At 35.9% G+C, this 18,882-nt stretch overlaps 1 protein-coding gene across 1 annotated transcript in view; it reads left to right on the top strand.

The window, feature by feature from the left end:
* The window catches only part of LOC140135619 (G patch domain-containing protein 1-like), a 172,498-nt gene that overhangs the window by 23,045 nt on the left and 130,571 nt on the right, over positions 1-18,882 (top strand). The window contains exon 12 of the mRNA XM_072157188.1: positions 3,022-3,149. Coding sequence (XP_072013289.1) covers positions 3,022-3,149 — 128 coding nt within the window. The remainder of the gene's footprint in view (positions 1-3,021; positions 3,150-18,882) is intronic.

The raw sequence follows: 18,882 nt of genomic DNA, 5'->3' as shown, positions 1-18,882 counted from the left end.
TGATACATAATAATAATAATAATTAATAATAAATAATACATGCATGTTCGCACAACTCGGTTGACCCACAAGATGGGGAAAGGATAAATGACCACTAAATGATAAAAACTTTGAGAAAGATTAGACTACATTTTAATTCTTTTGACGTACATACCATAGTTTACAAGTGAGGACAAATTTACATATCCAAATTTCCCTGTGCATGATAGGGATATCTTGTTTCAGTGACTTCATCTTTAAATTTGTATCATTATTTCTCACCTTTTCTTCCATGTTCACTGTATCCTTCAAACTGCTCACAAGAAAATGCACAGGTAGATCCTTCACACCGTCCTTTGATATCTTCACCACTTCTCGACAAGTAGGGCAAACCAGAGTTTTCTTGTCTTTGCTTGTGGTCACTAACTGCTCTAAACACAGCTTGCAGAATCCGTGCTGGCAGGGAAGAGCTCTAGGATCACTATATGTGTCCAAACAAATGGCACAGTTGAGGAAATTTGTTTTGATGGTGTGTTTGAAGGAGCTGGCCATGTTGAAGTGTGGTAGTTGTAGTTAAGCCTATGATGTATACATGTAGCACTTGGTGTTTTAATGACAGCGCAGAGTTAGCATCATACATTGGGCTGCAATCATGTACTAAGTACTTCACACTTTCTGAATACATTATTGATCTATGATTACCACTTTGATTGCATACAAATATATGATATAAAACAAAGGATCAATGATTATAGCACTTTCAATGTATTACCCCCAGATGAAATAAAGCACATTTTACTCAATAGTTTTGCTAGGCATATCCGTCAGGAGTATCTCCATTTATTTGTAATCCAGAATTGGATTTAACTTCAGCTTATCCAATAAATACGGACCGAAAGGGTCCGTTCCAATACATCAAACGTAGCCTAACTTCTCAAGAGAAAATTTCTCAAGAGAAATTTACATACATTTATTGAGTCAATCCTTTAATATAAATACCTTAGAAAAGTGCATAACATTAATCCTACTTTCCTGAAGCCGGGAACATTCAGGAAAGTAATCTGTATATTTGACATAATTTCGTTCAACTTCTCATGCACTATTTCTCAAATATATTAGTAACAAATTATTACTATTTGTAAACACTTATGCAATTACCTATGGTGATCAAATTATTTTCAATTAAATTGGCTTTAAGATGAAATTTTTGTGGCCATGTCCCTTTTTTACCGCCACCTTTTTTAACCATCTAAACACAGTGTGCCTGCTCACCTGTAAGATACAGCCCTCTCGGGAATTTCCCGAGCCCATGCTATATAGATACAATAAACTTTATTGTATTGATTTTATAGGTTATTTCATGTTTAACAGCTCAATCTGCAGCTGACACTTTTTAATTTGAGCTCATTACTTACTGTCAAGTGTGATATTTTAGCGGTAATAATTTTTCGCTAATTGAACTGTTCAGAACAGTTTTGCATTTACACATTGGGCTATTCCATTTAAAATCCACACTACCCTGTGGAAGATTTTGGAAATATCTTCCAAAGGGGAGTATAATTCAAATGGAATGAACACATTAAAGGCAGCTCCATTTGAATTTCATACCCCCTCTGAGAAAGATTCAACCTGAATCTTCCACTGAGGGAGGGTGATTTTTAAATTAAGGTGCCTAATGTGTTCATTCCATTTGAAATTCATATTCCCTCTGTTAAAGATATTTCCAAAATCTTCCACAGGGGTAGTGTGGATTTTAAATGGAATAGCCCATTAAAGCCTGTGGGTAAAAATGATTTTTGTGTGCTTTTAAATTTCCGGTTCTGAGATTAACCGTGAAAATAAAAACTTAGTGAAAATTTGCTGCTATACAGTGGTTGGGACATGTCCCCATGAAATGTCGCTAATGTAGATTTGTTTAATTGTGATCTGCCATTACACTTGTAAAGTTTGTTTTTTTTTTTTTACTTAATTTTTAAATATTTTTAGATCAATAAGATAAAGTGCAATTCCAATAAATAAATATTTTAATATGTTATATATTTTTATATATTTATATAATTTAATAAATAATAATATTACAGCACCGAATATTAAATTTTTTTCAAATGTGAAATTATTATGGAATAATATTAGCAGCAACAGTTAGGAAGGTTTTCCTGCCCATTTTAAGCTGAAATACTGAGGTAAAATGAGAGAAATCTCACATGCTATCTTAGCCGCTTAATTTTGGAGCTCTGGGGATTAATGTTGTAATTATGACTTTAATTAAAACTTGCTCTGTTGTTCTAAAAACACAATAAATTATGCTGATTCCAGTATTTAAATTTGGACATTTCTAAACATTATAAATATGCCAAAAAGGCTTTTATCCGTATTGCCTCTCTCCACCCAGGTGGCCTCATCACTTTGAAAAGAGGGAGATGGGCACAGGGTTGCCAAAAGATTTTAGCCCGAATCGCGGGTCAAATAATCCAAAAGTCGACCAATTTTTCTCTTTACCGTTGGTATCTATGGGGCAGGAAACTACCGGAAGTCGCGGGAGCCAATGTTGAAAAAGTCGCCCAATTTTTTCTTAACCATTGGTTTCTATGGGACAGGAAATTGTCAAAAGTCATCGCGGAGAAAATTGTCAAAAGTCGCCCAATTGGGCTATCAAATCGCGGGTTTGGCAACCCTGGATGGGCACCACATCCTGTGAATCTTTACCTTTTTCACATATTGGGCTATTCCATTTAAAATCCACACTACCCCTGTGGAAGATTTAGCTAAAGTCTTCCACAGAGGAGTATAATTTTCGAATAGAATAGACAATTGGGTAACTTCCGTTTGGAATACTCATTCCAGTTGTGGAAGATATTGGTAAAGCCATAATACAGAGGGAGTATGGGTTTCAAAATGATTAACTCTGACCAATTACATTTGTAAAACATACTCCCCCTGTGGAAGATATTTCCTAACTCTTCCAGAGGGATAGTGTGGATTTTAAATGGAATAGCCCATTCATCAAGTAATTGTTTCATTTATCCTTGTTCCATCATGTAGGGCGACAAGAATGACCAAACAAAAGCAGCCGAGATGAAGATGTTTGGCAAGCTGACACGGGACTCTTTTGAGTGGTATCCGGATAAACTACTATGCAAGAGGTTCAACATACCGGATCCATACCCAGGGTAAGAAACTATACACATATATCTAGCAGAGATGCCACTTTTCCTGATTTATCAGGAATTCCGGATTTTTGCCATTTTTAGCCAAAAATTCAGGATTAGTTTTTGGCAATGAATGAGTGGCTACGCTTCGCAACTTCCTGATTTTTTCAACAAGCAAGTGGCATCTCTGATATGAACATGCTCATTGTTTATGAGTGCACATGGGTATGTGTAAATGTGCTGACCAGGGTTGTAGCTACAGTGGGCGGTGGCCCACCACCACTCAGTTTTGGAGCCCACCACTCGGCTGCAATTTCAGCTGGAGCCCACCACTCAGAGACCAAACATGCACAATTGTATTGAATTAGTCAAGAATATGGTCAGTTTTGGCATCAAATATGCAAGATTTTCATCAAATGCTACCCAGCACTAAAATAGCTATCACCCTGGTGCTGACACATGCATGTACATACATGCACATGTGTATGTGTACTTATTTAGAAAAGAAGCACATGTCAAGGCAGTAGCTTGGATCTTTCCGATGTCTCTTGAATCTTTATCACATGACTGAATGCAAAATTAATCATACATTTTAGGGGACACAGGAAAATCTATAAGTATAAAGCCTCTTGAGTTGGATATGTGTGGATTGCATTTAGTCAGGAGAATACAAGAAAAGTGAAAGCAACTTTGTGTTTAATTGCCACAATGCGCTTGTATTTTCCTGGTAATATATGTAAAGCAAGCTGATACAATCAGGCCAGCAGGCAGAATTTGGGAGTAGAAACAAAAAATGATAAAGAGTAATTATGACATTGTAAATGTTTGTTACTTTAGAACCAATTATTCTGCAGTGTGTCTCGTCTCAAGTTGAGAGTAACGCCATGTTGAATTTTGCAGGAGTAGAATCAAATCAGAGCATTTATGTGGTTGCGTCACCAGCGTACAGACAAATCGCCCGTCTACGTGTGTATATGACCCCAGGATTAAGTCAGCGTGCACGATTCAATCTACTGCTGTGAAATCCAAATTGGTGTTACTCTCAACTTGAGATGAGACAGACTATAGGGATTTGGGATTTCAGTGAAGCATGCTTTGTTACTGTGTAGGTCCATGATGATGACTAAAAATGTCAAAATACTTCATTTGGCTTGGTTAGATCAAGTCATATTACATGCAAGTGTGTAAAATAATCAGCTGTGAATAGCAGAAAACTCTTGCTCGGTGGTGCACAGTACAGCACTGCATTGCAATGGTATCACTTCATACTTTAAACCACTATAGCAGTTGGCACTTTCATGTCACCATCTTCAAAGAATGTGCTTCAACTCAAAAGGTAAGTACTGGTATAGTTAGGTCACATAATATGTCTCAGTGGCATAACCAGGAGGGTACAGGAGGGAAAAGGTAGACTTGAGCCTCATCAAGAGGCCCCTTGACCATCCTGCTGCCCCTCCCCAAATGAACTAGCTGCTTAATATAAAATAAAAAGCATGATTCTGTTTGATTTTTCACCTAAATTTCCTAATTTCTTTTATCCAACAAAAAAAAATGTATATAGAATACCGACCCATTATTTTGAAAAAAATCTGGTTGGGTGGGTAAGGGTAACATAAGTATTTTATTTTTGTCTTATTATAATTTCAAAATTGTTTTGAAACAAATATGTCCATTATTGATGAGATTCATCAGGATCGTTCAAAGTCAAATAAATATCAAAAATGTCCATTTTGCTCATTAGGTTTAGTATAAAAGGTCACACTTTTACTGGGACATTGGCATAAAAAGGTTCCTTTATCATAGTGATACTTTAAATTTAATCAGACCGCACACATAAAACTGTACATACAATTGTATCATAGTTGAGTGATCAAAGAGACACACCGTCAACTGTGAAGGTGTGCAACCATAACCAACAGGTATGGGAACTGATTAGGTCAACTAGAGTTCAAAACAAGCATATATATGATAAATTATAAGATTGATAGAATAGGTTGATAGAATTGGGGTGGTAGGTCAGAAAACCAGTGTAAATGTGGCCAAATCACCGTAGAGGTTGTACATCCATAGGTTTAGGATTAGGCACCTTTAATTTGGTGTTTGCAAATTTGGAAGATTCATGATAAAAGGCTAAAAAGCAGCAGGGCTGGAAAAATGTTTTATTTACTGGGAAGATAATCTAAATTTCACTCCAAGACAGCAACATTTCCCATAATTTCTTATGCATTTCTCACATGGGAAGTATACTTCCTTCCAAATCCCAAAATTTCCCTGGAATGAGCTGCCTGGATTCCATATTTTGTGCAGACCTGATACCATACTCCAGGTGCTAGCCATTCCTTGGTTATAAACCTTAATGTCATTTTTGGAGTAGTATCCTTGGCTTAAATGTTGGGAATTTATACTTGTGTGAGTACGGCCAAATTTGCGATCCATGTTCATAGCAATGGGCTATTCCATTTGAATTCCTCACTACCCCTGTGGAAGATTTTGGAAATATCTTCCACAGGGGAATATAATTTCAAATGGAGTGAACACGATAAGCAGCTCCATTTGAATTTCATACACCCTCTGAGAAAGATTCAACCTGAATATTTCCCTGTGGGAGAATGAGTTTCAAATGGAGCTGCCTAATGTGATAATTCCATTTGAAATTCATACTCCCCCTGTAGAAGATATTTCCAAAATCTTCCACAGGGGTAGTGTGGATTTCAAATAGAATAGCCCAATAGCTTCAGTAAACAGCTATATGCTATTAAACTTCCCTGCCTGTGAAATGGTAGTCTGTTTTGTTTGTGGTACATAATAATCGTATTTGTTTGAAAATATACAAGGCCATACTGTTAGTATGCATGTAGCTATAATGTATATTGTAGTACTAGGTCAACAAAATTTTTAAACTACATGTTTCTCACGTCGGCAGATACACATGTGAGGTCAACGCGCTGATATACATTCACAGCAGTGGACGGCATAGTATACATGTAAAGTTTGTTTGGCTTATAGGCAAAAAAAATGATACTCATTACATCCTATAGTGATATATTGTCTTCCTCGGTTGTGGTACATGCACCCCACAATTATTAGAAAACAAAAAACAAAGACATAAAGTGCAGATACTTTATTTTAATTAACTCTATTAGCTAATTGTACATGAAGTATAACTTTAAAATGTGCATTGATTTTGGAAATCAACAAATATCCCAAATATAGCATAAAAACTGCTATTGGTGCAGACAACAATCAGCACAATAGAAGTATCTATCCTTGGAAATAGTATTCAATTAAATAGCCATAATAACCTAATTGAACAAGTAGTAAGTTACTTGTGAAAAATTGCACGTAACACACGAAGAAGGTGGCTATTGTGCTAAAAAGTGTTCAATTTGGGCATAAACTGCAACCAAGTGAAAATAAGCGAAATAATGATGAATAAACAAAAGTTAATAAAGAAAATAAACTTGGCACAGCCGGTCAAGATCTTTTAATCTAGTACGACCTTGGTGTTGCCATGCCTTTTGTGAGATAATATTATGATTTGGTAATCGATGGTCTCATCTAATTATGGATTATTGACTATTAATGACCCGAAAAATACTTGTTATTCTTTTGAAGTATAGCAGATGTAATGACCTGGAAAAAATTGAAAAAAAAAAAAATATATTAGAAAAAGTTACAAATGACCTGTTAGGTACTGACGTTTGTCGCAACAGCAAAGTAATATTCAGGTAAAGTCATGCTCATAGACTGAAGTGCTCGTCTCCTTTTCCTTGGCATTTGGGCCAGACTCCCCTGTAGGGTGCCACTTGGCCTGCATAATGAGAGTGTTTTACTTTCACAGCAATATATATTATGCAGGTACCTATTTATACACCTACAATCAAGGACATTAATGTTGGCACACTCTGGCATACTAAATGTAAATTGCCACCCCTCTCCACCAGTTCAATGTTGATGAAAGCTTTTTTTCCATTGGGCTCTCCAGTCTCCCCAACATTGATTGAGGGGGAATGGGGGAGGGAAGGGGAAAGGAGAAGGTTTGTACTTCTCATCAAACATAGTTATACTGATTTCACTTAACTATCAGAGTGGCAATGAAGAGTTCCAACATATTGTCAAGGTGTGCCAACTATTAATTTTGTTGATTGTAGGTGAAGAGAGACAATTTGAAAACAATTTTGTCCAAATGCAAAATATTATGACACCAGTGGTGTTCAAACCCACAACCTTCCACTCATGGGTAAGAGCAAACTTCATCAAAGAGGCAAGTCTTTAGCCTTGTCTTAAAAACAGTGATGGAAGGAAGGTGTCTCTGTGATTACTTTTGGGACTGAATTCCATAGCTTTGGTGCATGAAAAGCACAATCCCAAATCTTCAACTTTGATGGTGCAGGTATAGTGAGCAGTGTGCTATTAGGAGATGATTGTAGTCCAGTCCTACTTGATGAATAGATGTGAAGATCATCCACAAGATATTCTGGGCCTCAATCATTCAGATACTCCACTCACATGATTGAGTAAAAACTTTTATCTGATAGATTGAAGAGGAGAGGAGACCGTATAGATAAAAATTACCAGGCTAAGTGAAATAGACATTTGTATGTCTGGTACAGTGCATTTAACCCCAGACGGAAATAAATTAACCAAAATTTTTATGCGACTTGTCTGAGTGAATTCTGACAGAATAATGTTGGTACAGAAACAAATCGGACAAAGCCTTGCCAAGACACAATCGCCGATTGGGCCACGATGGTACACAATCCGAACAAAGCACGCGTAGCAACATCGATATTATATCGATATTTAATCACTATCGTATCGGGACCGAACCATTATTTCCACAGGGGTCAAATCTAGTTTTTAACCAAAGGGTTCATAACATTATTTTACAACTTCCTGCAATCATTCTCTCCAGAAAAGTTCAACTATTTAGGTTAATGCTATTATTTGTGAACCAATTGGATAGAGACTGCAATCCATGAATGAATTGTGACCCTTAGTTTGAGAGTCACTGAACTAAGGATTTAAACAGGCGGCGAGTGGCATGATAGAGCCGGCAACTTGTGAAACCGCCCGGCCGTATGGCATTTTCCATATACTCGGTTAGTTTTGTGGGGTTCATTATCGAACCCCAACAGTTTGAGCTTGTATTTATATTATTTATTAACATAGGCCTATTTGTTTGTGATATTTCAAGCGTTTTAAAATTCAAAATAATCCCATTCAATTACACGGTTGACAATGAAAATTTACTGAATTTAGAGAATGCAATGCGACCACCACCTGGATTTAAAGTTTGAATTAAATGTGTACAGGAGTTTTTATTCCCAAAATAACCATTATTCTTTTACCAGTCATAAAAAGTAACTTCAGTTGTTCAGATAATAGTTTAAAAATTTCATATTTCTTTTACAATACAAACATTATATTTAATACTTTAAATCTATTATTCTTTTTATGATATATAAATTCTTGTTTGATCATGCATCAAGTTATTCTTGTTGATTCTTCCTTTGAAAATGGTCTACTTTAAACATGCTGTACTATAAAGCGCTACTATGCCCTCTATGGTAGGTATATTCATTATTTGAATTGTACAATATATCTTTGTGTAGTGTATATCGGGAAGTTTTCACTAGGTTGATATTTTGATGCGTTTCGCATTTAATATCAGAACTATGTCGTCGTTGGGCATGAAAAATCTCCTATGTGTTTGTGGCCCCTGAACATTTTTAAAACAAAACTGTTACAACCAGTTACACAAGGGGTTTTGCTTTTAACATTTTCAAGGGCCAATGACACATAGGAGGTTTTCCAGCGCAACAATGATATTTGAATCCTAGGGTTTAAAGCCATATTGTAACATTTCCATAAAAATAGATTTGTATTTCTTTTTCATAATATGTTAGCTTTTACTGTCAGATATGTCCCCTTTTAATTTTGAGCCAAAAAACTGATAAAGCAAAGAGAATTTGAATTTACTACCAGAGCCGATGTCACCAATGTGTGTCACTCCCATCGGTCATGCTACGGTACGGTCCTTTGATATGTGTATGACCGTCCCACACGCCATGTACTGCATTATGAACATCACATACTTGTCTGTCTAATATTTCCATCGTAATAATTAAATGATGGTTCCTGCATTTTACTCAAAATCTCAGATTTTGACATAACTACAGCACCCGAGTGTCTTGATTTTGCAGGGTATGTTAGTTTAATAAAGTACATTGTAATCGTGTAACAAAATAGAAATGTGAAAAATATTGAGGGCGTCCTCCTCAGCAAATGTTACAATATGACTTGAATATGTAGATCTCTTTGAACCATGAATAAAAAGAAAAAAACTGTTCAAAACCATAAAAATCATGAAAAATAAATACAGTTAAGATATCCCGCTATATATTATATATGTTGTGTAAAAAAAGTTATCAACTTATTATATTTTTGAATTTTCATATTACAAAACCAAAATTTGGACATTTGCCAGACAGTATATAGTGCTTGATATGCAAAACTGTCAGGTCAGTGTCAACATTTAATAAATCTCTTCCCCAATCAATGTAGTATTGTGAATCTTTTCTTAACAAAATAAAAAATTCTGGAAGCAATAATGAGAGATTTTTGTGGATATATTTGTTCTTTTTAATAATCACGTAGCAGCCAGATGACTATCTGGCGTAATGGGCTATTCCAGTTAAAATCCATACACCACCTGCAGCAGACATGCCTTTAATTGTCAACACAGGGAGTGTGAATTTCAAATGGGGTTGCCTGCAAGGATGACTCCATTTGAAATCTACACCCCCTGTGTGGGCAATTGAAGTCATGTATTTAATTGGGAGTGTATGTATTATAACTGGAAGAGCCAATTGACCCAAACCCAGGATGGAACCAGTGAACCGTTTCAAGCTAGTTTTGCAATATTGGCTGCTTATGAAACTTGCATGGCTGAAGGTTTAATAAGTTTAAACGAAATGACATTATGCTTGACAAAACCAAGTGAAATTTTAACTCACTACAATATTTCGTCCTATACATCGGAGGACTTTCATCAGGTATGACTGATCTCTGGTCATCCACTTGTTTGTTTGCGAAATTTTGTCCATGTAAGACATTCTACATTTTGTGCTTGCCTCTGGTGTTTGATATGGATTTTTTAGGTACAAATATCATTGTTAAAATTCTTACTTAGAAGTATTGTAGGGAATTTTAGTTGTGATGTGTGATTTCTTGAGTTTTAATGATATTCTGCCTTCTGTAACTTCAATTGCTGCAAGTTAAACTGCCCATGTCAAAAATACTAGGTGCATAACATGAGGGCGCTGTTCTTCATTCAAGATAAGAAAAGGCATGATCACGCAAACGGGAAAGCCTAAAATATGTGGAATTTTGAGTTTACTGAAACATAAATGTAGCTGGGTGCACACATGTAAACAGCTCTCTGTAGACTTACAAAATATAAAACATATTTTCTCAGTTTTTAATGTAATATGTGACGTGTCATGTCAAAATCAGACACTTTTGGGCAGGATAAATTTTGAGGTTTTTACATATCTTAAATATAGAGATATTTTGCTCCATAAAGCCATTTCCCCCAATGAAATCGGACATTCCTAAGTGAAGATAATGAGTTTGTAAGTTATGGTAATATAAAATTGGAAATTGAGATATCGGCCTTTAAAAATATTATTGACAATGTTGAGAGTAGGAATTACCTTGAAAAATGTCTAAAAAAATACAAGATGCCAGTTATATTCCGGTCTGAAACTATCAGACAATATTTTTAACATTAATAACATCACAAATTCGCAACAAACCCAAATTGTGAAAAAATCACCCCAGGCAGATTTTTAGCTATTTCTCCATTTACGATCCTGCCCAAAAGTGTCTGCTTTTGACATGAGTCATATATATTCTTGTACTTGATCAAGGTCAGATTAGGTCATCAAGTGAGCAGAAAAATAGGTGAAGTCTAGCTGTTTTACACAAATCTCTCTAGTATCTCATCCAGTGGGCCTCAGCAGACTATACAATGTTTCCCGCAAGAGAAACCATTTTGAAAATCTTTAAAAATGACTTCTGCTCATTTTGCTAGATATACAAGTTTTTTTTTTCAATAAAATGCTAGAGTGACACAGGTCAAGAACTTAGAGGCACATAGGCACTGTAAAAGACAACCCCATAAGCCAATCAGTGTTTCACAGTTGTTTAGGAGCAACAAGAGTGAAGGGGTTCCACAGTCCATTTTTGAAACACCGATATTTGCTAAGAAAATGGATTCCTGTGAACGACCATGAATGGCAGAGATTTACATTAACCTGTACAAAAGGCAACAAGCTAAGTACAGTACATAAAGATTGCAATGATAAAGTGGACTGTAATGGAAAAGTCACCATTGTACTCAATTTACCCCAAATATATATATATATGTATGAAAATATATTGCCATAGTGCCCCAGTGTTACCTGGTTACTGATGCATGCAAACTGTATGCTTCATATTTAACCTGTATTAAAATGTCACATGGGAAGTATAGAAACTAATTTTGTGAGTTTATAAGTTTTCAAAAAAATCATTTTGATTTTCTAAACAAAGGCATTAATAGTCTCTTTAAAAATGCATTTCAGGTGGTACTACACCCCTTGATAAATTTGTGACTATTTTTGCATTTTTCTCAAAAAATAATAACACACTGGTAACATTTATCAGGGGGTGTAGTACCACCTTAAATTGAAAAGTTAGTTGTTATATTAAAAGTGATTTTTAATTTATAGTGCCTTCAAATAGTGAAAGGAACTGAAAATCAGGTGGCTTCTTTTTGAATGCAATATTTCTGCCAGACTGCACAGAACTTCACTTTGAAATCTGCAAGCTTGCACATTTTGTCAAGGCCATAATACTATAGAAAAGTAAGTTCCTAACCAGTCATATGTAAAATTTTGATTGTCCACCTAATTCAATAGTAACCATAGTAGCCATTTAATATCGTAGCCAGTCATTATTTTTTGTCTTTTTTTGTTGTTAAAGTTAGCGTGTTAGTCCATGATTAATTGGTTGATAGCAATATGCTATTCCACTTGAACTCCATACAACTCATACAGAATATACATATATGCCCTTTATATCTCCTATAGGGGGTGCAGATTTCAAATGGAGTCACCCATTCAGGTAACCCCATTTGAAATGCACACTCCCTGTGTGGAAGATTAAGGTCTTGTCTTCCATACTGGGTGTATGGGTATCAAGTGGAATAGCCAATTTGTGGATATTCATTGACCTATTTTGATTGTGCAGGGCCAGATTTTTTTTTTTTTGAGGCCCTGGCCCAGGCCAAAATTTAGAGGCCCCAAACTCACTGTAACGAAGGCATGTGCACTCAAGAGGCCAAATTTTGGTTTACAAAATAGGGGGCCTACTGCTACTATAAAAGATCGACAGTGGGGGCGGAAGCAGTACAATTTACAATTTTACTAATTTCATTTCAGATAATTTTAGTCTCAAATGAAGGTGAATTTTGCTATAAAAAGGGCCAATTTTACCATGTTTTGGTCCAAAACATGGTGTTTTCGGGCTAAAAAGGAACAAGCACAGCAAAAATTTTTGGGCTCGAGTCATTGGCCCAATGGTAAATCTGGCCCTGGGTGTATGACAATGATGCCTCATGTATGTTGACTTCTTCAAACTGACATACCTGACATGAATGAAACAAGTATAAAGACGTGACGTGACAAACCTATAACATGCACATATCCATGTCACATGTAGCAGTGTCACTGTATTTTTACATGTAAGTGACTATTGTTCAAAGGAGTATTTGTACATTTAAAAGATCTTAAATACCACTGCTCCAAACTTGTTGACCACCATTTTGCTGTGTGTCAAGCCATATTTTTCTCATGACATTAGGGTCACAGGAAAAAAAAGTTTGGGAAGCCCTGATGTAAGGCATTCACATAATAGGGGTGTCACCCACTAGCCCAAAGTAGTAAAACTATTGCTTGGTGGATAATCAAATTAAGGGTAGACAAGGTAATTGTTGGTCGAAGCAGCCAAATCGCAACAGTTTAAAATAGTTGCTAACCTTAACATGGTCTCCCACTTCCTGATTTTGCTTTTTTTTGTATTATTTCATAATTGCAAACTGGAAGATTTACTATTACTAGTATTATTCACTGTGTGGACAGTGTGATTTAAAATTTAAACTCAAAGAAAAATATTTAATGATAATAAATTAATATCAATTACATGAAAAGCTTACACTTACAAGTAAACTACATTCCAAAGTGTTAGTTCAGGTAACTGGTCACTGCTGGTGGTCATTTGTGTGTAAAACTTATCATTTTATCTCATCAGTGACTTACGGTGATTATTTTCTTCCCCCATTGTTGTAAGTGAGAAAAGTTACCTTAATTAGTTGGGAAGGTGTGGACTGGTTCTCCTTAGCGGCACACAGTAAAACACTTGCCCTGTGTTTTTGAGGTGTATTGTTTTCTTTCTTTCCTTTTCCTTGATTTTTGATCACTTTTGTATGATACATTTGTGTTGTTTTAGGTACTTTTTTTCACCTTTGAAGAGAAGGAAAGGTCGACTTGTTGCAAGTTTGAACACTTCCTCTCAGCTGTGCCTATTATATTTGAGAAGGTGTGAAACAAAATGAGGCAGAAAAAAAAATTGTTTGTTTGTCCTTGTCCGCCCGACCGTCCCAAATGTTCCGACCGTCAGACTTTTTTTTTTTTCTAAAACTGAACTATTTTGATCAAAAATCTTGAATTATTCTGTTGAAAAAAAAAAGCTGAAAAAAAAGTCATTTTCTGTATTTTGAAATTCCTGGAAGTTTGTGTTTGGATATACCAATATAATGTGACTGCAGCATCAATAGACCTCGATGTATTTGACCGGTGCATTTGAGAAAGGAGTTTGTACAAACAAAAGTATTTGACAAGAGTTGAAGCATTAGATCATGCCTCCAGTCCTTGGAGAGTTGTAGACCCAAGTGAGAATGCATGTTAGCATGCTGGTCATTTTGGTCACTTTTGAAAAAAAAAACAGTAAAAACAACAGTTTACTGACCAACCGACCCATCTAAGAAACTTAGATTAATGCAATCATTTCTCGTTTTTTGAAGATGATAACATTTTCCATTGATATGCAGAAAGTGCCATTCAAGATGGAATTACATTTTTTAAAAATTGCAAGGGGTGTTTAAGGGAAGGGGTATGAGCGTTTGGACAGTATTTATTGTGGGACATTAGAGCACATCAGACATATCGAATTGCATTCTGAATACGAAGAATGTCATTCTGATATCAAATAATTTTGATTTTTGAAATTCGCAATGTAATACACATTTTATGGCAAATCATTAAAATTGATATTTTTGATATTTAACAGAACTTGAAGTAAACTTTATAAATCTGATGATTTATACTTAAAGTGTATGTAGGTGGGATGAAAAGCCGACGATCAATTTAAAATTTTGACCTGTTCGTATTGAAGATATGGATTTTTTTCCCCAAAAAACCAACAAAAAAATAGGTCTTTTTGGGAAAAAAATCCATATTTCAATATAAAAGGTCAAAATTTTCAATTGATCGTCGGTTTTTCCTCCCAGCTACATACACTTTAAGAATATATCATTAGATTTATAAAATTTATTTCGAGGACTGTTATATATCAAAAATTTGAAAAATATCAAATTTTAATAATTTGTCATAAAATTTGTATTATATCGTGAATTTCAAAAATGAAAATTATTTGATATCAGAAAGACATGCTCCGTATTCAGAATGCAATTCAATACGTCTGAGGTGCTCTCATGTCCCACAAAAAATACTGTCGAAACGCCATAAACGCTCATTCTAGATCCCGTAAGGCAGATGAACCCTCGGATGAGCCACACAAATTTCACACATTAGATGAAATTACCCTTGCTCATGAGAATAAGTCTTAAATCTGTCTACATTGCAGAAGAACCCTCGTAGTTTTTTTGGTTTTTGTGTTAGGCCTAGGTTTTACTGTGAGATACGCCACCCACAAGCTGCGATTTATTCTGTGAGTATGTACCATTCTCAAAATAGGGTGTACAATATGAGTGGTGTACCAGATTCTGAAGTTGCACTTTCTTTGGTTTTTAATTGTTTTGAACTTTTTTATTTTCTCTTTCTTGGGAGTGGCGAAATGGAGCGGAAGTTTTGTTGCCCTTGTCCGAGATCTTAATGTTTCCTATAGAACGCCCCTAGTATAATAATATTAGCACGCTCCCACTTCCTCTTAACAATACTTTCTTGATAGACCGCAATAATAAATATTCTTCATAAAATATCTGAGTGGGCTCTAATATTCCAAACAAATTATTTAATTCCCTAGATATTAATGTTTTCTCTATGATTCACGTATAATGACAAAAGTATAACATCATTTTGTTGGGAGTTTAACAAAATACGTACCTTCCCACATAGCCAAGATTTACCGTTGATCTCACCGGTCTTAAATTTTGGCATGATTCATAATTTGCGCTTAGACTTATATATTATTTATTTAGGCAAATTCTATTCTAAATTATTATATAAATATTACAATGACTCTTTTCTTGCTGATATAGCAATGCGATCAGTTCCACCTACACACTATGAATTAAGTAGGACAATGGCCCTAAACTCATTCACTCGACACGCTATTTTTTCATTAAACTCTAATAGTCATTACAGAAGTCATAATATATCATGTTATGTATAACACTGCAGGTTCACTAAATTCAGGCCTGTGTGGGTTGATGGTGTGATTTTTACACAGTTTTTAGACCTTTATCCTAGTGACTTCATCATGGTCCCATTGATTATCACAGGCCTTGCCGTCTAGATTTTAAAGGCAAGTGGTGAATCACTCGCTAGTTTCATGCTTGGCAAGTGTTCGAATCTCTAGTATTTTGTGGTCGAATCACTCTCTAGGCCTGCAGTGGCGTAGATTTCTTTTTGACATGTAGGGGTGGTGTTGGAAAAAAAGTATAGTGAATCATGCAGCACCTTTTGGCGACAATATGTTGATGGTACAAATGCGCCCAAAGCGCGCGAAAAAGATTACCATATTGACGCTACAGTGGTGAAACATGATACAGAAGTGGAATAAATTCATGCAAAAATGGGCACTTTTTAGGCTAAAATTTCCAAATGTGAGGTCAATAGGTTCAGAAACTGATATATAAAGCGTCAACCTCAATTGGATTCAATTTTGAGTGGAAAATCGCTCACTATAGAAATTAAATTTGGGCGAGCGGTGGTGAGCGAGAGAAATCGCTCGCCTCAAAACTATTCCAGTTGAATTCCATACACTCTCTATGGAAGACATGATGATGATAATCTTCCACACAGGTTCATGAATTTCAAATAGGGGAGGGGTTACTGGAATGGGTGACTCTATTTAAAATCTACACCCCCTTTGTGGAAGATTAAGGCCATGTCTTCCATAGGGTGTATGGATTTCAACTAGAATACACTAGAAAACTTAACCCATTGCATTGAGTCCAAAGAAACAGCAAGTGTATGAGCCTTTGTTTGCAATGTTAGGCTTAATGGGCTATTCCAGTTGAAATCCATACACCCCCTATGGAAAACATGGCCTCAATCAATCTTCCACAAAGGGAGTATGTATTTCAAATGCAGTTACCTAAATGGGTAGACTCCATTAAATATTTATCACTTTTTTAGATTTTGCCACTTTTATCAGCAAAAACTGACAAAATGGTATTTTTGCCAAGTGGAAAACCGCCAGGTATAAAAACATTTTCATCTGTGGCAATGATCTTCAAACCCTGCAATGCTTTCATCTTAAAGATGCTGCATTTAATTAATGCTGCCACTGCATGTGACACGCAACAGTAATTGCACGTGGACTTGATATTAAACGTTTGTGCATGAAGGAATTTCATTTCGGTCATTGATCGGTGACATCTAAGAAAAATTTCTATATGTGTGTACCTTATTGTGATTCGCTCTGATAAAGATATATACAATGGTGTAAAATGTAATATGTTTCTATTGTCTCAGGCCTAGTTATGTATTGGGTAGTAAGAACAAGATCATGCATGGTAAAAGTGCATTACGTGGTTTTGGTTTAAAAAAAGAAAACGTTGCATATTGACCTTTCAGCAAGGATGAAGACTCTCCGGGTCACAAGAGGGAGGAGATTCTAAGTTAAATTATTTTCCACCCTAATGTGGCAGTGCCATAAGATCACATTACATCCAGTGTAGATTTAAATCACTAACATTCTAGCATTTGGTCAAAGCGTTTGTTTATACACGCACATGCTTAAAGACGCGGCATAGATCTGCGCTCGAAACAGCTGCTTCAATGCATTGACATCACTGCCAAATCAGGGTGAAAATGATATAGAGCTATGCACTAAAATTATGACAATTTTAATATCGTGATGACGACCCTAATTTGACAACATACACACATTAAGAATGAATTGAAAGGAGAATGTGAATGAAGGGTGGGTACAATCACTGCACAAGTATAATATAAATCAATTTATATAGTCATGCCTTTTCCCACATCAAACAATCTATCATCAACTAATGACATCCCATATACATACATAATGCACGTAGCCCAGCCTAGTGGTAAAGATATATTGGGCTATTCCATTTAAAATCCACACTACCCCTCAGTGGTGTAACTATAGGGTTGGTAGCGCCCGGGGCAAGAAACAAAAATTGGCGCCCCTACCCCCCACGCGAGAATATTTTAGACGCCGCCCCCCATTCTTGAAACAACTGCGAGCGAGCACACAAAATTTTGGACAAATAAGGCCTACCACTAATTAATTTTGGTTACTAGAAGTTGAATACTTGTTTCAATTGATTTTGACTTTCATCGCTTGGAGGGGCGCCGAATCGATGCTAAATTGGTCAATTTGGCACCCCCCTAAGGGTGGCGCCCGGAGCATGTTGCGCCCCCCCCCCCCCTCTGCCCCCCCGTAGTTACGCCACTGCTACCTCTGTGGAAGATTCTGGAAATATCTGCCACAGAGGGAGTATGAATTTCAGATGGAATGAGCCCATTAGGCAAGTCCATTTGTATTTCATACACCCTCTGAGAAAGATTCAACCTGAATCTTCCACTGAGGGAGGGTGAGTTTCAAATGGAGTTGCTAATGTGTATTCCATTTGGATAATTGCTTTGGGTTCTTTTCATCTATTCAATTTCAAGTTGACTATATGTCTGCAATACACCCACATGCTATGTTTAGTTACTTTATAGAAATCCTAATGAATACACCAGTACACACACCAATCAAAAGGAATCATTTTGAAATAGAGATCATTTGAAGGTGAATGTCATCTGTCTGGTACGTGTCAAGTACAATAGATTGCATTTTTTGAGTTCATTTATCAAGACTAAATGAAAAACTTTTTTTCTGCTGACAGTTTTGCCAGAAACCTTCGTACTTTCTCAAAGCATTGATGATGTTATACATTATTTATTTATTTATTCAATTCTTATTGAATGCTCTGCGTGCTAGCCATGCGCTTTAATGGAAAAAGTTCAATTTTGAAATATTTTCTCAAAATATCAAGAGCTATCTTAAGAACTACTGAATCAATACTAGGCTTGTTTGTACTCATTTTATTGCATTTTTCATGCTGATTCCAAATATGGTCATGACAATTTACATTTCTGAAATTTTTGATTTTTCAAAATATTTTTGAAACTTGTCGTCTGCACCCGCGAGAAGAGAGTTAACCTAG

This window comes from Amphiura filiformis, chromosome 16 (genome assembly GCF_039555335.1).
Source record: "Amphiura filiformis chromosome 16, Afil_fr2py, whole genome shotgun sequence".
NCBI lineage: Eukaryota > Metazoa > Echinodermata > Ophiuroidea > Amphilepidida > Amphiuridae > Amphiura > Amphiura filiformis.
Note: the sequence above shows the minus strand (reverse complement) of the source record. Positions and strands in the feature narration are given on the sequence as shown.